The sequence below is a fragment of the Octopus sinensis genome, linkage group LG4 (assembly GCF_006345805.1).
Source record: "Octopus sinensis linkage group LG4, ASM634580v1, whole genome shotgun sequence".
NCBI classification, from domain to species: domain Eukaryota; kingdom Metazoa; phylum Mollusca; class Cephalopoda; order Octopoda; family Octopodidae; genus Octopus; species Octopus sinensis.
In genome coordinates this window covers 12,956,677-12,981,401 of record NC_043000.1, presented here as the reverse complement: position 1 = coordinate 12,981,401, position 24,725 = coordinate 12,956,677, and the positions used below count along the sequence as shown (strand labels likewise).

Here is a 24,725-nt window from a genome sequence, read left to right as displayed (position 1 = left end):
TAAAATTGTTTATTTTTAGAATGACAATGTAGAATAGGTGTAAGAGGCTGGACCTGGCCAGTTTGAACAAAAAAACAATATTTGGGTCAGATATGGCTGGTTTAAATGCTAAAGAGTTAACTTTCTGTCCCAGTCTTGTATCATTCATCATTTAGATATGAACAGAGTTCAGCCTTTACTATGGTCACTGTAGTAAAAACCTAGGTACAGTAAAAAAGGTATGCAAATGTGAGTTACATTAATCTAATTTTAGAAAATTTAAGAATAGTCTCTTGTCATCTTTTTTTTTAATTCGTTTATATCTGTATTTGAATTGTTGAAACTATTATTTATACAGTTGTACACCTTTTTTGTTACAAGCCACTCAACTGGAAAACATGTGAGGCTTGGCTCATACAAACTGGTGGTATGGTCTATCAGTGGAGTAGTCTAAGGTAGACAGTGTCCTGTATCTTATCTACAGTCTAAATGAAATGGCTGGAGCAGGATTTCAGCTCTGCCTTATGGTCAGTAGTTGAGCATTTTAGCATCATAGTTTGATTGCCTTATCTGACCCTATTTTTATATATGCTCAGATTATTTTGGCACATCTGTTTAACCCATGCCAGTATAGAAAACAAACGTTATAGGATGATTATGATATCATCATCTCATCATTTTATGCCCATGGGTTGGACAGTTTGATAGGAACTGATATGTCCAAGCACTGCATTGAGCTTCAGTGTCTGTTTTGGCATGGCTATTATAGCTGGAAGCACCCATTACGCTCTTGGAGTGGTTGGCATTAGGAAGGGCATCCAGCCATAGAATTCATGTCAAATCAGACTGGAACCTAGTGTGGCTCTTTGGCTTACTAGTTCCAGTCAAACCAGCTAACCTATACCAGCATGGAAAGCAGATGTTAAATGATGATGCCCTTCCTGATGCCAAACACTTTACAGCATGGAGTGGGTGCTTTTTCTGTGCCACCTGCACAGTTTGCAACTCTCCAAAAAAAAAAAATACATATATGCATGTATATATAAGGATAGAAGTAGAGCTGTGCACCTAGGAGCTTGGTATAATAAATTAAAGCAAATGATTTTATGCCCTTCCTATCGCATTAACAACATGTAAATGATTTAGGAGGGAGCCTGTTGTATGTTAAGCAAGAAAACTAGAGCAAGCAGTGAATGTTATATGCCTAACTTAAAAGTGTCATATAGCTGTAGCATTATAATATGCCGTTAGGGTTAGAAAATAACTACTACTACTATATGATCGCAACACTAGAAGTGAAGTTTGAAATTATAATTATGTGTTCAGTAGTCCAGCCCCTTAACATCACACCCACTTTCATCATCATCATCGTTTAGCGTCCGTTTTCCATGCTAGCATGGGTTGGACGGTTCAACTGGGTTCTGTGAAGCCGGAAGGCTTCATCAGGCCCAGTCAGATCTGGCAGTGTTTCCTCTAACAATATCTATTAAATCAGCTTCTTTTTTTTGCATTCATTTCTGTTTCTTATATACTATAAAGTTTTATTATACCTCTTAAAGAATCCTCTACTGTGTGAATTAATACCCTTGTTACATGCCACACTGTCTCCCTCTTATTTTCAGGTGTACTGCCTTGGCACTGTCCTCTCCATGCAGATCTCTTTTGTCGGTTTCCAGCCTGTTCAATCAAGTGAACACATGGCAGTGAGTATAACGTTTTGTATACTTTAACCATGGGAAGTCATTATTCTCAAATTATTATTTTTTTCTACTCAAATATATTTTATCTTCCAGCATCCTCTCTCGCTTCCCCACCTAAAATGTCATCCATTCTACCACTTCATCACCACTTGTATTACTTTCCGGCTCCACCCACCACTACCTTCTCTTTTAAAATGTGAATAGTCATGTTGTTCCTATACGGCAAGAAACTTATTCTCTTCTGGCTCTTTTCTCTTGTACTTTTCTCCTAACATAAAGTTCCCACCCTCTCTCAGAGTTTGTAGCTTTGCAAATAGTTTGGTATCCTCACTAGTGCTGGTGACACAAAAAAAAAAGCACCCAGTACACGTAGGCGTAGGAGTGGCTGTGTGGTAAGTAGCTTACTTACGAACCACATGGTTTCAGGTTCAGTCCCACTGCATGGGACCTTGGGCAAGTGTCTTCTACTATTGCCTTGGGCCGACCAAAGCCTTGTCAGTGGATTTGGTAGACGGAAACTGAAAGAAGCCCGTCGTATATATGTGTTTGTGTGTCTGTGTTTGTACCCCCAACATTGCTTGACAACCGATGCTGGTGTGTTTACGTCCCCATAACTTAGCAGTTCAGCCAAAGTGACCGATAGAATAGGTACTAGGTCTACAAAGAATAAGTCCTGGGGTCGATTTGTTCGACTGAAGGCGGTGCTCCAGCATGGCTTCAGTCACATGACTGAAACAAGTAAAAGAGTAAAAGAGTACTGTTAAGTGGTTGGTATTAGGAAGGGGCATCCAGCTGTAGAAACTATGCCAAAGCAAACACTGGAGCATGATGCAGCCTTTTGACTCTTCATATCCTATCAAACTGTCCAACCCATGTCAGCATGGAACATGGATGTTAAATAATGAAGTTGATATGTCTACCCAATATCATCATCATCATTTAGCATCCGTTTTCCATGCTAGCATGGGTTGGACGGTTCAACTGGGGTCTGTGAAGCTGGAAGGCTTCATCAGGCCCAGTCAGATCTGGCAGTGTTTCTACGGCTGGATGCCCTTCCTAACGCCAACCACTCCGTGAGTGTAGTGGGTGCATTTTACGTGCCACCCGCACAGGTGCCAGACAGAGCTGGCAAATGGCCACGCACAGATGGTGCTTTTACGTGTCACCGGCACGGGGGCCAGGCAATGCTGGCAACAGACACGAACGGATGGTGCTTTTATGTGCCACCAACATGGGGGCCAGACAGAGCTGGCAAATGGCCACGAAACGGATGGTGCTTTTACATGTCACCGGCACGGGGGCCAGGCGAGGCTGGCAACGGACACGAACTGATGGTGCTTTTACGTGCCACCGACACGGGGGCCAGACAGAGCTGGCAAACAGCCACGAACGGATGGTGCTTTTACGTGTCACCGGCACGGGGGCCAGGCGAGGCTGGCAACGGACATGAACGGATGTTGCTTTTACATGCCACTTCATGGGGGCCAGACAGAGCTGGCAAACGGCCACGAACGGATGGTGCTTTTACGTGTCACCTGCCCAGGGGCCAGGCGAGGCTAGCAATGGACACAAACGGATGGTGCTTTTACGTGCCACCAACATGGTGGCTAGATGGGGCGGCGCCAGCAACGACCACAATCGGATGGTTCGCTTAACCACAGCTGCAATTCCCACTGATGTTGATCGACCTCAATTTGGTTCTGCTTTCTGATATATGAATTGATTTGGTTTGATTTTGATTCATTTCTTGCGAGGTTACGCAAATCCTCAGCAGTCACAGCCCAAGTTTCACTACCATGTAGCATGGCTGTACGTACACATGCATCATACAGTCTGCCTTTTACTTTGGGCGAGAGGCCTTTTGTCACCAGCAGGGGTAAGAGCTCTCTAAACTTTGCCCAGGCTATTCTTACTCTAGCAGTTACACTTTCAGCACACCCACCCCCGCTATGTCCTCCATAATACTTCCACCACCCGTGTCCTCCCAATATATTCCCATGACTAATATCCTCCAATATATTTCCATCTCCAGAATCTGCCAAGTTTATTCCTCCTTCGTACAACATACTATTGAAACTGTTGCATTAATAAACATTTGAAAGCTTTTTAAATTTTAAGATTCCTGAAAAGTTTTTTAAAATGAATTTGTCTTCCCTAAACAGCCTTACTTTAAAAAGGAAACAATTTTATATCATTATCATTTTAACAGCCACTTTTCCTTAGTTACAGAAGTCAGATAAAAGCATAAGGCGGTGTGCTGGCAGAAACGTTAGCACGCCGGGCGAAATGCTTATCGGTATTTTGTCTGCTACTACATTCTGAGTTCAAATTCCACCAAGGTTAACTTTGTCTTTCATCCTTTCGGAGTCGATTAAATAAGTACCAGTTATGCACTGGGGTCGATGTAATCAACTTAATCCCTTTGTCTGTCCTTGTCTGTCCCCTCTGTGTGTAGCCCCTTGTGGGCAGTAAAGAAATAAAAAAAGCAGATAAAATTCATTAGAGTGGATTTTTTACAGCTGAATGCTCTTCCTGCTACCAATCCTCACTTGTTTCCAAGTAATTTATCCCTTTGGCTAAACATGTTTTTATAGAAGACTGGAAACAAATGACACTACATGTACATGTATGGTGGTGATGCTTGTTTACAACTATCATTTGATGGAGACACACACACACATGCTAGACTTCTGCCAACTTCATTCATAAGGCTTTGGTGAACTTGGGATTGTAGTAGAAGTCACTTTCCCCAGATGCCATGCTGTGGGACTGAACCCACACAGCCATGCCTATATATATATGTATAAACTTGTGAATTACAAACAACACATATGTATAAAATTAATTTGTAAAATAATTTTGGGTTCCATGAGAAGTAAGCCCTGACATATCTGGCTGGTCCTTTCTTGGAATTTTATTAAACTTTATTACTTTACTAGTTGTGTTAATTATTTTTTTCTTCTTTTGTTATAGTGTTTGCTAGTTTCCTTTGGGTTTAGGTTATTTTTTACACTTCTCTCTCTCTGCATAGAGCAGTGAATTGGCTCAATTATTTGAGCATCAGACTATTTGTTCCCCCTCCTTATGTTCAGAATTGAAGTTCTTCAATAGATAAAGTGATTATGACAGCTTACTAAGGAATGAGTTTAAGAATCCAGCAGAGGCTTTAAACTGATATCACCAACTCAGTCCAAAGTCCTTTTCATTGCTATGGGACATATATATATATATATATATATATGTATATATATATATATATATATATATATACTTTACACTGTCATTGTGACTGTCTTGCTTACAAAATACCTTACAGATGGTAATATTGATAAAGTCTATGGACTTTGTTACTGTATGTTTTGTCTTGAGATTTTTTTTTTCTTCTTTTTTTTGACAAATCATAGTCTCACCTTTTGACCTATTTCTCTTTGTTTGATTCTATGTTTGATTCCAATCTCTTTAATATTTTGTACCTTAAATAGATTATCCCTAGTATACATAAAGTACACTTGAATCATTCATACACATGCTTGTGTGCATGCATGCAGGCACATGTGCACACACACACACACACATTGTAGCAAATTTTTGTCTGACCAAATGAAAATCAATAAAGTCTCCAAATGATATGAAAGAATGGGAGAAGTGATATTTTAATATTCATGCGTAAGAGTGGCTGTGTGATAAGTAGCTTGCTTACCAACCTCATGGTTCCAGGTTCAGTCCCACTGCGTGACACCTTGGGCAAGTGTCTTCTACTATAGCCTTGGGCCGACTAAAGCTTTGTGAGTGGATTTGGTAGATGGAAACTGAAAGAAGCTCGTCGTATATATGTATGTGTGTGTGTGTGTGTGTGTATGTTTGTGTGTCTGTGTTTGTCCCCCCCAACATCACTTGACAACTGATGCTGGTGTGTTTATGTCCCCGTAACTTAGCAGTTCAGCAAAAGAGAACAATAGAATAAGTACTGGGCTTACAAAGAATAAGTCCCGGGCTCAATTTGCTTGACTAAAAGCAGTGCTCCAGCATGGCCAGTCAAATGTCTGAAACAAGTAAAAGAGTAAAGAGTAAAAGAGAGTTTGCTTTTATCAAGAGCATTTATGATAGAGTTGAAATGGTTACAACTAGGAAAAATCTAAACTGGATTGCAAACTTGGCTTTCTGTTTATTCAGCTACTCCCCACCTCAGTTGAAGGTTCTTGTCTTACTTGGTGTCTTCACTGGTACCAGTGTTTGATACAAGTAAACTATGTAAAGCGGTTGACTTCAGGTGGAGCATCTAGCTGTTGAAACCATGCCAAAGCAGACAGTGGGGCTTGGTGCAGTCCTCTGGTTTGCCAGTACCTATCAAACTATCTGACCTATACCAGTATGAAAAATGGATGTTAAAAGGTGATCATAGTGGATAAGATCTATAGAACAATGTACAAAATACTTCTCTGTTCCATCTCTTTGTATTCAAAAGTCACATCCTGCCAACTTTGTCTTTCATCATTCCAGTGCCAGTATAATGTCTGGTTCAATTTAATCCACTTTGACATTCAGAGAATATGAAATCATCATCTTTTAACGTCCGCTTTCCATGCTAGCATGGGTTGGACGATTTGACTGAGGACTGGCGAACCAGATGGCTGCACCAGGCTCCAATCTTGGTCTGGCAGAGTTTCTGCAGCTGGATGCCCTTTTTAACGCCAACCACTCCAAGAGTGTAGTGGGTGCTTTTATGTGCCACCGCCACAAGGGCCAGTCAGGCAGTATTGGCAATGGCCACACTCAAATGGTGATTTTTACGTGCCACCTGCACAGGAGCCAGTCCAGCGGCACTGGCAATGACCTTGCTTGAATGTTTTTTCATGTGCCACCAGCATTTTTACGTGCCACTGGCATGGAAGCTAGTCAGCTGCTCTGGCAACAATCACACTCGGATCTTGCTCTTAGCGCTCCACTGGCACGGGTGCCATATATTATTCTGATTATTATTTTTTATGTTAAGAACCAGCTAAGTACTGGGGCTGATTCAGTTGCCCTCACCCACTAACCCTGCCCGTTTGTGACTTTGTGCTATTGTACTATTGTTAGAAAACTTCATTAATTTGGAAAAATTTTGTTTCTTTGTAGGCCTTTGGTGTCTTTGGACTCTGCCAGATCCATGCCCTTGTTGATTATGTCCGCTCAAAGCTAAACAAGGAACAGTTCCAGCTGTTATTCCGCACTATGGTGATGTTGGCTGGTGGTGGATTCACTGTCATTGGTGTGATTCTTACTGTTACTGGAAGTATCCTTTTTTTCTTCCTTGAAAGTGGAGGAGGAACTGGCAGCAGGTGTTTGCTCAGGTTTGGAATTAGAGCCTCAAACTTTATTTCTATAATGTTTTTGACATCTGTATATATAAAGAAAGAAAGTGACAGAGAGACAGATTATTTATATATATATATAGTAGAAATATGTTACAAAAAGAAAATATAAAATACACGTGGAAATGTAAGGGTAAAATATGAAAAATCAACGAAAATGCACATTGCAAATAAAAAAAGGCTATTTATGACAGGTAACGACAAATATATACATTTAGATTGACTGAGGTAGTAATAAGAGTCATAAAAGTCATTATTATGAGATGATTAAAAGGTGATAATAAAGTAAGAGAACAAAGCGAACCATGGTTTACGCAAAGCTATGTTTAGGACATGTTTGAGATATCTATGACATCTTATCTTTATACAGTATCTCTCTCTGTAAAGATGAATATTATAAAGCTGTAATAATATTATTGTTATAAGACAAAGCACTTATTGCATTCTATCAGTTATGATTAACTTTTTCAGTAATTAGAAGGTTAAGTCATTTGGAATGTTTTTCTTGTTTAAATCTGAACACTTTCAAACTGGTGTTTTTTTTTTTTTTTCTTTTGGTAGGGTAGGGTATCAAAAAACTAGAGACAGTTTCAAATGGATTGGTATTTAAACTGTTAAATGTGCAGATCTATTTCATTGCTGAAATGTCTAGTTTGCCCTTTGCCTGTTCAAAATATTTTCACAAATTTATCCTAAACATCATGCTTACTTTCAGACGTTTTAATTAGCCCTTGTTTTGAGTAATATAAAGCTTTCCTTTCCTAAGTCCCAAGTTACTCTGATGGTTGAAAAATATTGGGAATGTGTATCATATGGATGGAAGCACTCCGTCGGTTACGACGACGAGGGTTCCAGTTGATCCGAATCAACGGAACAGCCTGCTCGTGAAATTAATGTGTAAGTGGCTGAGCACTCCACAGACACGTGTACCCTTAACGTAGTTCTCGGGGATATTCAGCATGACACAGAGAGTGACAAGGCCGGCCCTTTGAAATACAGGTACAACAGAAACAGGAAGTAAGAGTGAGAGAAAGTTATGGTGAAAGAGTACAGCAGGGATCACCACCATCCCCTGCCGGAGCCTCGTGGAGCTTTAGGTGTTTTCGCTCAATAAACACTCACAACGCCCGGTCTAGGAATCGAAACCGCGATCCTATGACTGCGAGTCCGCTGCCCTAACCACTGGGCCATTGCGCCTCCACATGTGTATCATATATAATGCATGTAAACCAGGGAAATTTGTCTTGTGTATCAAAGGGTTAAATGAGGAAAATATTTTTTGTCTTTAATTATCATCTGTTGGGTTTTCCTTAATCTGTGATCTCAGAAATATCTCCATGGACTGGGCGTTTCTATGCACTGTTGGATCCTTCTTATGCCAAAAACAACATTCCTATTATTGCATCTGTCTCAGAACATCAGCCTACAACATGGAGTTCATTCTATTTTGATTTACAAATGTTGGTATTCTTGTTCCCAGGTAAGTGCTGCTGCTGCAATCATTATTATTGTTGTTGTTGTTGTTCTTCTTCTTCTTCGTCTTCTACTACTACTATTATTATTATTCATTTCATCCGTCTTTACATTCTCAGTTCAAATTCTGCTGAGGTCAGTTTTGCCTTTCATCCTTTCAGGGTCTATAAAATAAGTACCAGTTGAACACTGGGGTCATTGTAATTGACTTAGCCCCGTCCCCAAAATTGCTGGCCTCCTGCCAAAATTTGAAGCCATAATTATTATTATTATTATTATTATTGGTGTGGCAGAATCATCTGAGCATAGATAAGATGCTTTGTGTTTGTTTCAGCTCTTTACAAATAGCAGTTTTCAGTATGGAATACAATAAAATGACAAAAAAAGAAGAAAAAACGGCGTCATTTTAGTGGTGTCTGCTGTTCTGAAGGTACAATGAGGGAAGTGCAGCACATTTGAAAAACATGGATTTAAAAAAAAATTTTTTAGAAGAACATCTTCCCCACCAGTGTTTTGAAATGCGGGATACTATAAAACAAGGAAAAAATTCTAAAAGAAGTGGAGTAGTTCATATTTGTGTGTGATTGCTATTCCAAAAGTCTGTCTATTAAGGTGAATGTTGCCCAATTTTTACCAGCCTTCACTCATTCTTTGCATTCACTGCCCATGTGTTACTACCATGCAATGTTGCACTTGTGTACACATGCATCTTCAGTCTGCCTCTCACTCAGAGAAAGAGAAATCCTTTGAAGCCAGCAGAAGTTATAGCTTCCTGGACTCTTTTCTCTCCATTCTTACTCTATTATATTTTTGGAACATTCACTGCTAATTATGTCTCTTGGGTAAGAAAAGCTAGTAACTACTTCCAGGTAGCACTCCAAACATTCCAAAGAATTTATTGCAGTTGCTCTTCCTGCCAACTACTTCTGTAGATTGCTTCCACATTTCGAGTTTCTCTTTAATTCTACACAGATTTAGTTATGTAAACTATTTTATCAACATACTTAAGATTAGATTAGTGCTTCATCATAGTTTAGCAACCATTATATCAGCCTATGCTCCTCAGTCGGGGCTACCCGATGGACAGAAAGACCGATTCTATGACACTCTACTGCAGACTACCTCGTTGACGAACGACAGAGACCTTATCTTTGTGGCTGGTGACTTCAATGGTCACGGACGACATGCTGGGGGCTTCCATGGCGTACATGGAGGCTATGGCTATGGCTCCCGCAACGAGGAGGGAACCAGGCTGCTGGAGTTCTGCGATGCAAATAATCTTATGATTTGCAACACTAACTTCAGGAAACCTACCAGCCACCTAGTCACTTACCAATCGGGCCAACATACCAGCCAAATTGACTACATCCTTACAAGGCAAAGGGAGAGATGGCTGCTTATAAATACCAAAACCTTCCCAGGTGAAGAATGTACCCCACAACATAGACTGGTAGTTAGTGACTTTAGGATCAGGACTAGGAGGACAACCAGAAGACGACAAATATGGAGAAGAAGGATCTGGAAGCTTAAAGATCCTGCAAATGGACAGAGATTTAGGGACATATTACTTGAAGCCTCTGACGAAGTAGAAGGGGATAGAGCATCACAGGGGGTAGAAGACAGCTGGACGTTTCTAAGGGACAACCTGCTGAGAGCCACTGACCAGATCTGTGGCTGGTGCAAAGTCCCCTCTCGACCTAGAATAACGTGGTGGTGGAACAATATTGTAGACAGGGCTATTAGAGAAAAGAGACAGGCTTGGAAGGTCTGGAAAAATGGGGGTAGCAGGGGATTGTATCAGACTGCCAAAAGAGAAGCTAGGAGACAGGTTTATTTAGCCAGAGGGGAAGCAGATAAGAAAAAATTTGCCAATGTTCTGCGCCGTGAGGACCAAAGACTGGAGGTGTTTCGTGTTGCAAGACAGTGTGTGAGAGAGAATCGTGATGTGGTAGGAGAGAAGTGTGTTCGCATGGAAGATGGTTCACTTGCGCTAAATGAGGATGCAAAGAGAGAGGTTTGGAGATGCCACTATGAAAGGTTGCTGAATGAAGAAAATGAATGGGATAAAGAGAGTCTGCCGAATGTTGACCCAACAGAGGGACCAGCTATCCGAGTTGATAGTTCCATGGTAGCTTAGGCAATTAGAAGCATGAAGACAGGGAAAGCCCCAGGCCCATCAGGAATCACTGCAGAGATGCTCAAAATGTCTGGTAGTGTCGGCTATAGCCTAGTCACCCGTATAGTTAATCAGGTGATACACAAAGGGGTCATACCCAATGACTGGTGTAGCAGTATAATAGTCAACTGCTACAAAGGTAAAGGTGATGCCCTAGATACAAATAACTACAGAGGTATCAAGCTGTTGGACCAGGTGATGAAGGTTACGGAGAGGGTCATAGCCCAACTAATTAGAGAGAGAGTTAGTTTAGATGAGATGCAGTTTGGGTTTGTGCCAGGGAAAAGTACTACTGATGCTATATTCCTGGTAAGGCAGCTGCAGGAGAAATACCTCGCCAAAGATAAGCCCCTGTACCTGGCTTTTATTGACATGGAGAAAGCCTTCGACAGGGTCCCCCGATCCCTTATCTGGTGAGTCCTCCAGGCAATAACGGAGGAATTCAAGACAGGATGCCCTTGGGAGCTCCTCTATGCTGATGACCTTGCTCTAATTGCTGAGTCGCTATCAGAACTGGAGGAGAAGTTTCAGGTGTGGAAACAAGGATTAGAATCGAAGGGCCTCAGAGTCAATCTAGCTAAAACCAAAGTCGTAATCAGTAGGAAGGTAGACAAATCACAAACACCTTCAGGTAGATGGCCCTGCTCGATCTGTAGAAAAGGTGTAGGTAGAAACTCTATAAGATGCACCAAGTGTAAGCTATGGACACATAAGAGATGCAGCAATGTCAAAGGAAGGCTAACTAGGAAGATGGTTTTTGTATGTGGCAGATGCTCAGGAACAATAAACACTGAAAATGCTCTGAGACCAACTTCCGTCACTTTCCAGGGAGAAAAACTAGAAATAGTTGATAGTTTCCGTTACCTAGGTGACCAAGTCAGCAGCGGGGGCGGGTGTGCTGAAAGTGTAACTGCTAGAGTAAGAATAGCTTGGGCAAAGTTCAGAGAGCTCTTACCTCTGCTGGTGACAAAAGGCCTCTCGCACAGAGTGAAAGGCAGACTGTATGATGCGTGTGTACGAACAGCCATGCTACATGGCAGTGAAACATGGGCCGTGACTGCTGAGGATATGCGTAAGCTCGCTAGAAATGAAGCCAGTATGCTCCGATGGATGTGTAATGCCGGTACTCACACTCGGCAGAGTGTAAGTACCTTGAGAGAAAAGCTGGACCTAAGAAGCATCAGTTGTGGTGTGCAAGAGAGACGTTTGCGCTGGTATGGTCATGTGGCGAGAATGGATGAAGATAGTTGTGTGAAAAAGTGCCACACCCTAGCGGTTGAGGGAACCTGTGGAAGAGGCAGACCCAGGAAAACCTGGGACGAGGTGGTGAAGCACGACCTTCGAACTTTAGGTCTCACTGAGGAAATGACTAGAGACCGAGACCTCTGGAAGTGTGCTGTGCGCGAGAAGACCCGGCAGGACAAGTGAGTCCATAACCCGTGGCCTTCTACATGGGATGGAGCCAGCCTACATATGCATACCTTCCCTTCTTGGGACACAAAACTCTACTTGTGAAGACGTGATGAGGCAAGTGAGGATCAGAATCGAAATCGATCAATGGAAATTGCGGATGTGCTACCAGTGCCGGTGGCATGTCAAAACTCTGCTTGTGAAGACCCGTTGAGGCAAGTGACGATCAGAATCGAAATCGATCAATGGAAATTGCAGATGTGTTACCAGTGCCGGTGGCATGTAAGAGAACTTTCCGTTTCGCGACCATTGCCAGCACCGCCCCGTTTCGTGTCCGTTGCCAGCCTCGCCTGTCCCTCGTGCCGGTGGCACATAAAAAGCACCATCCATTCGTGGCCGTTTGCCAGCTCTGTCTGGCACCAGTGCGGGTGGCACGTAAAAAGCACCCACTACACTCACGGAGTGGTTGGCGTTAGGAAGGGCATCCAGCCGTAGAAACACTGCCAGATTTGACTGGGCCTGATGAGGCCTTCTGGCTTCACAGACCCCAGTGGAACCGTCCAACCCATGCTAGCATGGAAAACGGACGCTAAACGATGATGATGATGATGATGACAGAAGTTCCTATGAACAGCCAGTCTTAAACTTTTCTGTTATGATCTAGAGCAGTGGTTTTCAACTGGGGTCCATATGGCCCCTGAGAGTCCATATAAAATTCTGGGGGTTCACACAACAAAATAATAAATAGGGGATCCACAATAGTATTTTAGGGGCCCTTGAAAAAATTTTGTTTTAAAAGATGCATTGGTATGTATTACAAAAAACAACTGGGTTTCTTTCTCCGACATTTTACATAATTCAACCTACACAAGTGAATGAGTGAAAAATAAAATAGGAATTTTGAAAGAAGTTTCTATAAAACTAGATTTTAAACATCAACTGGCTATGGGGGCGTCCATCAGAATAGAATAGTAATCAAGGGTTCCATAGATAAAAAAAAATGATTAAGAACACCTGATCTAGAGAATTATAGGATGGGACTAAGAACTAAACCCTGATGGACAGTTTTCTGCATGCTAAATTCCTCGTTACTAACTCTTCTCATTGCTAACTCTTCTCTTTCTTAATGCCTTTGTATGTAGCTATTACAGCTATCATTTATCTTCCACCTAGTTTTTGTAGCAACCACCAGATTGTAGAGTTTCATAACTTGTATGATAAGTTTTCTTCAAATCATCAAATGCTAGACATGAGGGCTTGCCCTTTCTAAAACATTTCTGTTCCATATTCTGAGTAACTTGGTTACTTTAATATCTAATAACAAAATATTTGCTCCTCCAAATCCAGCACTGTCTTGCATTCAAAAGCATTTGTATTTACAGTTGGAAATACCCCTCTATCTGACCTTTGTATACAGCACGCATGTTTGTTTTCACTCTAGCATATCTATGACCTCTCCAGACCTATTTTTCATCATGCCAATAGTAATAGTGGAAAACATGAAATTGTGTACCTGACAAAGACAGGAGTGTTCCTGGGTGGGTTTTAGTTGGTGGGTATCTTTTTCTGCATCTGAAATGGAGTTTGTAGGATCATTTGATGAGTTGAAGAGTTCTTAAACATGGTCATTTTGTTCCCACTTAATCACTTTACTATAGTGCATTGTAAGTATTAATCTTGTGTATATAATTAATATCTGACCATCATGTTATTAACCTGTGTATTATAACATATAAGATATCCATTTTGTTTTGTAGCTGGTCTTTATTTCTGTTTCTCCCGCCTGACTGATGCAAATATTTTCATCATCATGTATGGTGTCACAAGTATCTACTTTGCCGTAAGTATTTCTCTTCCGAACTTTCCATACAATTTTATTTTACTACTTCTTGTATTTTCTGTTTTTGTTATTTCCCTTCCTTACTGTTATATTATGTGTTACTGTCTTTAGAGATATTATTGAGTCATGTTATATGAGAACATCTTGTTCTTTGTGATATCATTTTTTAATCTTGATTCTTTGTATTTCAATATAGTTTTATATAAATAACTCAATTCTACATCATTGCTATTCTTTTGTGTAATATATCCATTGCATATCTAACTTGCATCATTGTTCTCTGTTGCAGGGTGTCATGGTGCGTTTGATGCTGGTGTTGGCACCAGTGATGTGCATCCTTTCAGGAATTGGTCTCTCCTCCACACTAACCACATACATGAGAAATTTAGATTCTACACGCAAAGAGAAAAAAATAAAGCGATCAGATTCATCTTACCCACTGAGAAATGAAGTATGTTTGCATGCTTATATTTCTTTGTGTATTGTACATTATGTGCCTTAAATATCTGACTCTTAAAACATACCTAGCAGAATCGTTAGCACTGTGGGCAAAATGCTTAGCAGCGTTTCATCCATTTTTATATTCTGAGTTCAAATTCTGCCAAGGTTAGCTTTACCTTGCATCCTTTCGAGGTTGTTAAAATTAATACCAGTTGAGCACTGAGGTCAATGTAATCAACTTATCTGCCTCCCTCAAAATTGCTGGTCTTGTGCCAAAATTTGAAATCAATATTACCTTTGCCTTTAAACATTGTATCCAAAAGCCAAAAGTAGACGGCTAAGTGAAGGTAATTATGAGACAAAACAGAACAATACGAAAGCTTTGTAGTATTTAGTCTCCTTCTACATTGTTTTCAAATCCTAGTGAGGTTTTGCAGGCAATCACATCAAAGTATGACATCATTATCAGCCTTTATGAGATTTTTTGTTCTACTAAAATAGCAGCCATATCTCCTTTTAATTATACCCTACCATTTTAAAAATGGGATGGACACGTTAGCATATTTCATTGTGGAATCAGTTCTGGAGAGGTTGTCATTTCTTCCGCAAGGGGAGAGTCTATCCCTATTCTGCATTGTCTTAATTTGTTCTCCACTCCAACCACTTTATAGAGTATTCAGGATGTGTTTTGTTGTTGTTGTTGGCACAAGCACTAGAGAGGTTTCCATGTCTCCTGCAGACTGAGGAGTTCTTTTTATGCTATGCAATCTTTGTTCATTCAAGACAACATAACTAAGAAGCTAAAAAAAAATGAATGTTACAGGGAAGGCAAAACTGTTTGTCATCATCATCATCATTGTTTAACATCCATTTTCCATGCTAGCATGGGTTTGGACCCATAAAATCGAAATTTGAATATTATGCAAAATAAGAGGAGTGGTTGGCGTTAGGAAGGGCATCCAGCCATAGAAACATTGCCAGATCAGACTGGGCCTGGTGCAGCCTTCTGGCTTCCCAGACCCCAGTTGAACCGTCCAACTCATGCCAGCATGGAAAGCGGACACTAAATGATGATGATGATGATGAAGAGGCAAGCAAAGAAGCAAACTGTAAGAAACAGAATCCCTTACGAGAAAGTGCAAAAATCATAACTGGGATGCTTTTGATGAGAGATCTGCTCAATCAGATTTGGCCCAGGGTTAAACAACAGCAAGATCTTCAGGATTAATAACGACATACAAGACTGAATCCAATCAATTATTCCCTCTATCACCAAAATTTACCTTATTCCTAATCAGAAGCATTCAATGCCTTATCCTGAAATTTTTACTCTAATATTTGAATATGCTATCCACTGACCCAGTGTCTGTGTTCTCTTTCTTCTGTTGCTGTAAGTGTAAAAACTTTTTCAGAAATGCTGTTGCTGTGATCTTTTTGATTCTAAACACACTCAATAAATACATTCATTTTCCTTCCTCCTCCTATCATTTTCACTTTGTCTCAGGAGCCAATGATGGAGGCCACTATATAGCTATTCAACCTGTTAAAAATGGCAACCAGATATCCCTCATATCATACCCTACTGCCTTAAATGATAATTTAATCCGAGTTGTACAGACAGATGGGATAGCCACAACTGGCATGTCTTTGATCATAGGGGTCTTCTTAATCAAGGCTAACCTGGAGTTAAACAACAACAGTTATGTCTCACCTCACAGACTCCCAACCCAAACCATGCATGCTTCAAGCCATCTTCCTATAATTCAGTTCCTCTTAGATTCTCTAAACTTTTAAATACTATTGCTAATACGTCTGATATTGTTTGCTTTAACACAAATTTTCTGCTTGTGATTTCAGATTGCATCTGGTGTTGTTTTAATGATAACCACCTTCTTGATAATGTATACATTCCACTGCACATGGGTCACATCTGAGGCTTATTCCAGCCCTTCAATTGTTCTCTCAGCTAGAGCTGGTGATGGTGGAAGAATTATTTTTGACGATTTTCGAGAAGCATATTATTGGTTACGGCACAACACTCCAGAGGTTTGTTTTATTGTTTGTTGCTATCAGTGTGGGCTTCTTTTCTCATTTACTTGTTTCATTCATTTGACTGTGGCCATGCTAGAACACTGCCTTGAAGAGGTTTGTTGAACAACATTGATTCCAAAGCAATGGTGGTGATGGTGGGACACACACACACACAAGGCATTTGTTGACTCTGAGCTATAATGGGAGACATTTTCCCAAAGTGCTGCACAGTAGGACTGAACCCAAAACCATGTGGTTGCTAAGCAAGCTTCTTAACCACACAGCCATGCTTGTGTTGCTATTGTTTTATATATATCTATATATAAATAAATTTTTTTCTACAGCTCCTTTACTTTAAGTTTAGCATTGTTCCACATTATAAAAGGATGGACTCATCATCATCGTTTAATGTCCGCTTTCCATGATTTGACTGAGGACTGGCAAACCTGATGGCTGCACCAGGCTCCAATCTGATCAGGCAGAGTTTCTACAGATGGATGCCCTTCCTAATGCCAACCACTCCAAGAGTGTAGTGGGTGCTTTTATGTGCCACCAGCACAAGGGCTGGTCAGGCAGTACTGGCAACAACCACGCTCAAATGGTGTTTTTTACGTGCCAGTAAAGTGATGCTGATAACGATCACTCTTGAATGGTGCTTTTTATTTGCCACGTTCTGAAAATATGAAATATTTGCTTCTTTATAATTATTATTTTAACACCTCCTTTTTCACATTTGCATGGGGCAGATAGAATTTGTTGAAGCAGATTTTCTATGATTGGATGCCTTTCCTGTCACCAACCTTCACCTGTTTTCAAGGAAAGTAATATTTCCTCATAATCAGACATGCTTTCATGGAAGACTAGGAATACAGGACACCACTTGCTTGATGGTCACACTTGCTTACAATTATTACAAAATATCAAGGCAAGGCAACAATAAAACACACATGCACACATAGTAATAAGCTTCTTTCAGTTTCCATTTTCCAAATTCATTCACAAGTTGAATGTAGAAGACACTTGCCCAAAGTGCCATGCAGTGGGACTGAACCTGGAGCCATGTAGTTGAAAAACAAACTTATATATCACACATGCATACTTGCACCTCTGTAAAGACAATAAAATATTCTTTATTGTTGATGGAAAGGCATGAATTAACTGATTGAATTGTTCTTCCTTCAGGATGCTAAAGTTATGTCTTGGTGGGATTACGGATATCAGATAACAGCGATGGCAAATCGGACGATATTAGTGGACAATAACACGTGGAATAATACGCACATATCCAGAGTGGGCCAGGTAAGTAGATTAACTGAGCATTTGTTTTTTTGTTTTTATTAAAGATTTTAATATTTCATTCATAAATATCTTTCCTTTAGATCTCTGCCCTTTGCTGCCAAAAATTTGTTTAGATTGCTTAATTTTTAATTATACAAGGGGAAGCTAAAAAGTTCCTGGCTTTGGGTAAAAGAAAATGCAGGGATATCAGTTAATTATGAGTTTATATGACATATTCCCCTCTCAGATTCACTCAGTTATTGCAACGGTCCTTCAGTTTTTCTAAGTCCTGTAAAAGAACTCGGATGGTTGGGCCTCCAGCCAGGTTTTTTGTGATACCCTTAAAGCCAGGAACTTTTCAGCATCCCTCATATATATTATATTTCCTGTGTGAGTGTGTTACTGAATGTCTGTTTTTTATGTATGTCATTTATTTTTATCAATGGTTCATAGAAGACAAAACTGAAGGCAATGAACTACCATCTATAATGTTATAATTTCAAACCTTGCTAAAACCTAGGTCTGTTCAATCCTGACTCTCTTACGTTTTTACTTGTTTCAGTCATGTGACTGTGGCCATGCTGGAGCACCGCCTTTAGTCGAGCAAATTGACCCCAGGACTTATTCTTTTTAATCCTAGTACTTATTCTATCAGTCTCTTTTGCCGAACTGCTAAGTTACAGGGACGTAAACACACCAGCAATCGGTTGTCAAGCGATGTTAGGGGGACAAACACAGACACACACACACACACATATATACATATATACGACGAGCTTCTTTCAGTTTCCGTCTAGCAAATCCACTCACAAGGCTATAGTAGAAGACACTTGCCCAAGGTGCCACACAGTGGGACTGAACCCGGAACCATGTGGTTCGTAAGCAAGCTACTTACTGCACAGCCACTCCTACGCCTAAATAATTACATACTATATACTTCTACTATTCTCTCCTTACTTGGCAACTATACTACTTGCTTGTCAAATCTTAACATCATTCCCAGAATATCAAACCATTACCATACACCTCCACTAATAGTTCTACTGACAATTGTTTGTGTTAGACACAAGAAAAACTGAGGGTACTACTAATTCTCAGATGACTTTACTTTGTCTATTTACTCATTGCTAACAGCGAGACACACCTCCTGACTTAAGGTACATAGCTTAATGGTTAGAGTGTTGCACTCACACTCGCCAGATTGTGATCTCAGTTTTCAGACTGGTGGTGTGTTGTGTTCTTGCAAAGTGCTTCATTTCAAGTTGCTTTAGTCCACTCAGCTGTAAATGCATAACCTTGTGACTGACTGGTTTCTGTCCTGTACAGGAAAAATGTAATCTCACTCATTTATATGCCATGGAAGCCAGGTAACTAGCCCTATGTATCCTAGGACTTGAGACAAGTAATGTTCAGGGATTGATGAGGAGGATCAACAGTGAGACACTCTGAGTTAGGTGTATTTGTCTTGTCTGCAGAGTAGATTGACTGAATTTCAGAAGTATGAACATATATTCCAGTGCTTTATCTACATGGATATTTCTCTTTTAATTTCTCATCAAAATTATTGTTCATCATCATCATCATCATCATTTAACATCTGTTGTCCATGTAGGCATGGGTTGGATGGTTTGATTGGGCTGGCACACTGGGAGGTTGTGTCCGGCTCCAGTCTGATTTGGCATGTTTTTCTACAGCTGGATGCCCTTCCTAACGTCAACCACTCCAAGAGTATAATGGTTGCTTTTACGTGCCACCAACATGGGTACCATTTGCATGGCACCAGTATCTGCCACGACTGCAATTTTGCTTGGCTTGATGGGTCTTCTTCTCAAGCATGACATAATTGCCTCCATGAGGCCCAACACTCAAAAGGAACTGGGCCACTTTGCCTCCACTCTTGTAAAAATATTCAAGATATTGTTTTTCTATCTAATAATTTCACCTGTGGAGGGTTTAGTCTAATTTGTTCCCCACATGTATCACTTTTATAAATGATGCATTGGTTATGAAGTAGACTTGTTGAAATCGTTTTACTTAAATTTCACTTCATGGAAACTAAGTTGATCAAGTTAGGTTGGTTTTTGCTTCCATATTCATCTCTTTATCAACTGGTCTAATTGGACCATGCAATTTATGATATCCGTTAACCTTTCTTTTTTTGTCTTCCTCCAGGCAATGGCTTCACCAGAGGACAAAGCCTATGAAATAATGCGTGAATTAGATGTAAATTATGTTTTGGTCATTTTTGGTGGTTTGACTGGCTACTCTTCAGACGGTAAGTCATTACAGCCCTTCCACTTTGTTTCCAGTATAACAAATGAAGGAGAGTCATTTTCTTTTTACCCCCACTAAGCACCCCAACAATAGACTCCCTGTACTTGATACTGAACTTTGGTTAGAAACTGTGAACAATAGAGTGCAGCTCTTCCATTCTTATTACATGAAACCCATAACTTCAAAATATGTTGTTCACAAGAACTCAGCTTTATCACACAACATTAAAATTAACATACTGATAGCAGACTTAGTTAGAATGAGGTTAGGGTTAAAAAAATTTATTAAAGTTCATATCTGATGGGATCTAAACTTTTTAACTGTGGTCTTTGGGTCATATCTGTCTTAATTTAAGAATTCGTATTTGTTATTATATTACATCTTTCACCTTGAATCTTAAGCTTGACATCATCATCATTTAACATCCGCTTTCCATGCTAGCATGGGTTGGACGATTTGACTGAGGTCTGGCGAACCAAACTCCAATCTGACCTGGCAGAGTTTCTACAGCTGGATGCCCTTCCTAATGCCAACCGCTCCAAGAGTGTATTGGTGCTTTTATGTGCCACCGGCACGAGGGCCAGTTTGGTGGAACTGGCAATGACCACGCCCAAATGGTGTTTTTTACATGCCACCTGCACAGTGACACTGGCGACGACCTCGCACACTCTGATATAATATATGTTAATATATTGGACAGAATATGAATCTTAAAAAATCATCACCCTAAAAATCATGAGTTGTCTTAAATACTAAGTATAAAATCTGAACCACAACATTCTGTTTTTGAATGCCATCAGATGTGAGAAAAGATCCACATAGCTCCTGTGGTCCTAGCACTTAATATTTTCAACTAAAGCTTATACATATTTTCAAAATGCTGAATTTATAGCAAGGTTATACAAGAATAATACAAATAAATCATCATCATCATCTTTTAACGTCCGCTTTCCATGCTAGCATGAGTTGGACGATTTTGACTGAGGGCTGGCGAACCAGATGGCTGCACCAGGCTCCAATCCTGATCTGGCAGAGTTTCTACAGCTGGATGCCCTTCCTAATGCCAACCACTCCGAGAGTGTAGTGGGTGCTTTTTACATGCCACCGGCATGGGGGCTAGTCAGGCGGTGCTGGCAATGACCTCACTCAAATCCTTTTACACATGCCACTGGCACAGGTGCCAGGAAGGTGACATTGGTAACGACCACGCTCGAATGGTGCCCTTTTACGTGCCACTGGCACAGAAGCCAGTTGGCTGCTCTGGCAACCATCACGCTCGGATGGTCCTCTTGGCACCCTACTAGCACGGGCATAAAAGATGTAATGTGAAAGCCAGAGAGATTTAAATCTGTTAAGACTTTGTGTCAAAGGTGTAATTACTCTTCCTCCCAACCCACCACATGTCTTTGCTGTTAACAGAGATGACCTATGCAACAATTTAGATAACATTCAAAATATTTTATTTATTAGACATCAACAAATTTTTGTGGATGGTTCGGATTGGTGGCAGCACGGAGAGAGGTACTCATATCAAAGAATCCGACTACTATACGCCACAGGGAGAATTCAGAATTGATAAAGAAGGCTCTCCAGTCCTTCTTAACTGCCTTATGTACAAGATGTGTTACTATCAGTTTGGTTCTGTTTACACTGAATCAGGTAACCCTATTTTTTTAATTTCTATTTTACGTTTCTTCATTTTATATTTCTGTTTTTATTGCTTTACTTCCAGTGTTTCTTATTAACATTATTTGATTAACCCTTTAGCATTCAAACCGGCCATGTCCAGCCAAAATATTTAACCTGTTTTATATTGAAACTGACCAGATCTCGCTTCTTACCTCAGCCCTACCATGTCATTCTAAAACTAAAAAATCACATCACTGAAATCCCTAAATTACAAGATAATGCATGATTAATTCAAGCCATTTTAAATAAACAAACATCACTTTTTACAGAATAATCTGAACACTAAAGGGTTAAAATTATCTAAATTTGATATATTAGATTATTTACTGAATTTTGGCTCTGTTTTTGTGATTTATCTAGACTTTACCTCCAAATTTGTTTCCATATCTAAATACTGTTTCACCTCCATTTATTAAGTTAGCTTAATTGCAAATAGTTTTGAAAATTTGAACATTTTTCAGTTTGTCATTATAAGTGTTTCCTCAAAATTCTTATTACCAGAATGAAGTCAGGCTGTATGTTGCCAGAGTATCAGATGCTTTGGCATCCCTGATTCACTACTGACTTATTTGTCATCAGACATCTTAGTGTTTCTCTCATTCTCTCTCTCTTTCTTTCTGTTTATGTGTGTGAGCATGTTTCTGTTTATGTGTCAGAGAGGAAAATGTTTATGCCAAACATATTCAATTAACATATTACAAAGCCTCTCTCTCCTTCTTTCTATTTGTATCATCATCATCATCATCGTTTAACGTTCGCTTTCCATGCTTAGCATGGGTTGGACAATTTGACTGAGGAATGGCAAACCAGATGGCTGCACCAGGCTTCAATCTTGATGTACTATTGTGTGTGTGTCTGTGTGTGATTACCTGCTGCACCAAAAATTACTGTCCTCAAAACTGGTTCAGTGTCCAGTCAGCTGTGCCAAATCATCAGCATCCATCCAAATAGCCAGCACCCATTTGTCTCATTCTGGATTAGCCACATGTCAGTTCCTACCTCTAGGAATGATATCCAGCTGTATTTAACCACTGTCTATTGTGACAAGAGAGAGAGAGAGAGAGAGAGAGAGAGAGAGAGTGTGTGTGTGTGTGTGTGTGTGTGACACATTAGCTATTTTATAATTATTAAGAGTACCAATATCAATGTTTGTAAGAGAAACTTAAACTAAGATATTGAACTGAACATGTACATGTCAGATTGCTACATGTTGCAATCATCATCATCATCATCATTTGCTGCCTAGTTTCCATGTTCATATGGGTCAGATGGAATTTGTTGAGGCAGACTTTCTACAGCCAGATGCCCTTCTTGTCACCAACCCTCACCTGTTTTCAAGCAAAGTCATATTCTTCCATCATTTGACATATTTTTTACAAAGAACCTCGCTTGTGCAACAATGGCTCTCATTTACAACCATCATGTGATGTACAAGGATACACACACACAGACATACTTATATAGCTATTTGTCCATTAGATCATTTATAATATTCAATTTGTAGATGAAATATTTATCTTGTAATAGATGCAGTTTGAATTCAGTTCCCAGTTTGTTCCACAAGTTCTGATATCAAGATATGTTTATTTATAGTTTGTGGTTTTCCATGGTTAGTCTATTCCCGCAGGTTTTGGATATTTGTTGATATGTTGTTAGACCTGTATTTTTCCACTTCCCAATGCTAACTGCTTGATTGTGAAACAAAGGGTTCATTTGTGTTAGCAAATACAAAGCTATAGCTAGATTTGAATGCATATTCTTAGCAGTAATACACTAGGTTGTATTAAAAAAAAATATTTTAAAATCTACTTCTGTCCTAATTCTCTTTTTAATTCATCTATTTCAGGAAAACCCACAGGTTATGACAGGGTTCGCAATGCTGAAATTGGCAACAAAGATTTTGAACTAGATGTCTTAGAAGAGGCCTATACCACTGAGCACTGGTTAGTTCGTATCTACAAAGTGAAAGACCTTGAAAACCGCGGTGTATAACGATGCAAGTGAGCAAAAGTAATGTTCTGTAGAGCAAGTCGCTAGCATTCATCTGCTGAAAGACAAATCTAAGAAGTTCTTCATTTCATTTACATCTCAGACATATCGCACAATATCAAACAAATTCCTGATGTTTTCATTAAAGCTCTTCAGTTTAAAACTACAGACCTAATTTCTATTGTTCTCTTCATTATTTGTTGATCTATTCCAGGCATGAGCGACCATTTCCAAGAAGTGGGCTGCATGAGACTTTACTCATCATCAGGTGGGCCACGATACTAAAAAAATGTTTAAGGTAATTTTTCAATAGGTATGCCATTCAGAAACTGTTGTGGACCTTTTGCTCATGACCGATCTTATTCTATCAGCTTGTTTTTTCTTTTATGTTTTTTAAGAATTATTCAAGATCTCAAACTGAGCAGATTTAATTACATGTTCCTTCTGGAGTAAATTCCCCTACTTTAAGATACACACACCATCTAGCATTTAGTTAAGGGATTAAAGAAGAGTTTAGCTAGTATAAGTTTGGGTATGTGTCGAAACATGCCCATCACTAAGGGGAGCACTTGGCAGCACTGCCCCCTCACTATTCAATGATGCACCCTCAGGTTTAATAAATACAGTTTACAAAAACCTTCCTGCAATACAAATTAGGGCCACCAAGAATATTCTGAGGCACCCCCAGGTATCAGAGTCTGGTGACTAGCCTGCTTCGGTTTTGTCAAACTTACAATAACTGAAGATTTGAGTATATTATCTGAGTTAGATTCTATACTCTTTTCTCTCTCCCTCAGATACATATGTACACACACACACACACACACACACACACACACACACACACACACACACACACACACACACACACACACACACACACACACACACACACTCTCTCTCTCTCTCTCGAACATTTGCTCCTTACATAAACTGTTTGTGTAACTCACAACATTTTGATTTAAACCATTGTAGCTTGCTTTACATTTTCATTACATATATTTCTTACTAATATGCCTCAATGCACACACTTCAAACAATATTTTAAGTATAAATTATTCTTCCAGTCTTTATTAAACTGGAAGACAGTA

At 39.8% G+C, this 24,725-nt stretch overlaps 1 protein-coding gene across 2 annotated transcripts in view; it reads left to right on the top strand.

Annotated features, from left to right (window-relative positions):
- The window catches only part of LOC115210343 (dolichyl-diphosphooligosaccharide--protein glycosyltransferase subunit STT3A), a 42,725-nt gene extending 18,916 nt beyond the window's left edge, over positions 1-23,809 (top strand). For both annotated transcript variants that reach the window (XM_029778879.2, XM_036501779.1), the window contains exons 7-16: positions 1,602-1,682; positions 6,798-6,954; positions 8,361-8,513; positions 13,850-13,932; positions 14,222-14,383; positions 16,231-16,419; positions 17,587-17,703; positions 19,855-19,957; positions 21,427-21,615; positions 23,492-23,809. In XM_029778879.2, coding sequence (XP_029634739.1) covers positions 1,602-1,682; positions 6,798-6,954; positions 8,361-8,513; positions 13,850-13,932; positions 14,222-14,383; positions 16,231-16,419; positions 17,587-17,703; positions 19,855-19,957; positions 21,427-21,615; positions 23,492-23,637 — 1,380 coding nt within the window. In that variant the 3' untranslated portion in view covers positions 23,638-23,809. The remainder of the gene's footprint in view (positions 1-1,601; positions 1,683-6,797; positions 6,955-8,360; positions 8,514-13,849; positions 13,933-14,221; positions 14,384-16,230; positions 16,420-17,586; positions 17,704-19,854; positions 19,958-21,426; positions 21,616-23,491) is intronic.
- Positions 23,810-24,725: the final 916 nt, after the last annotated feature.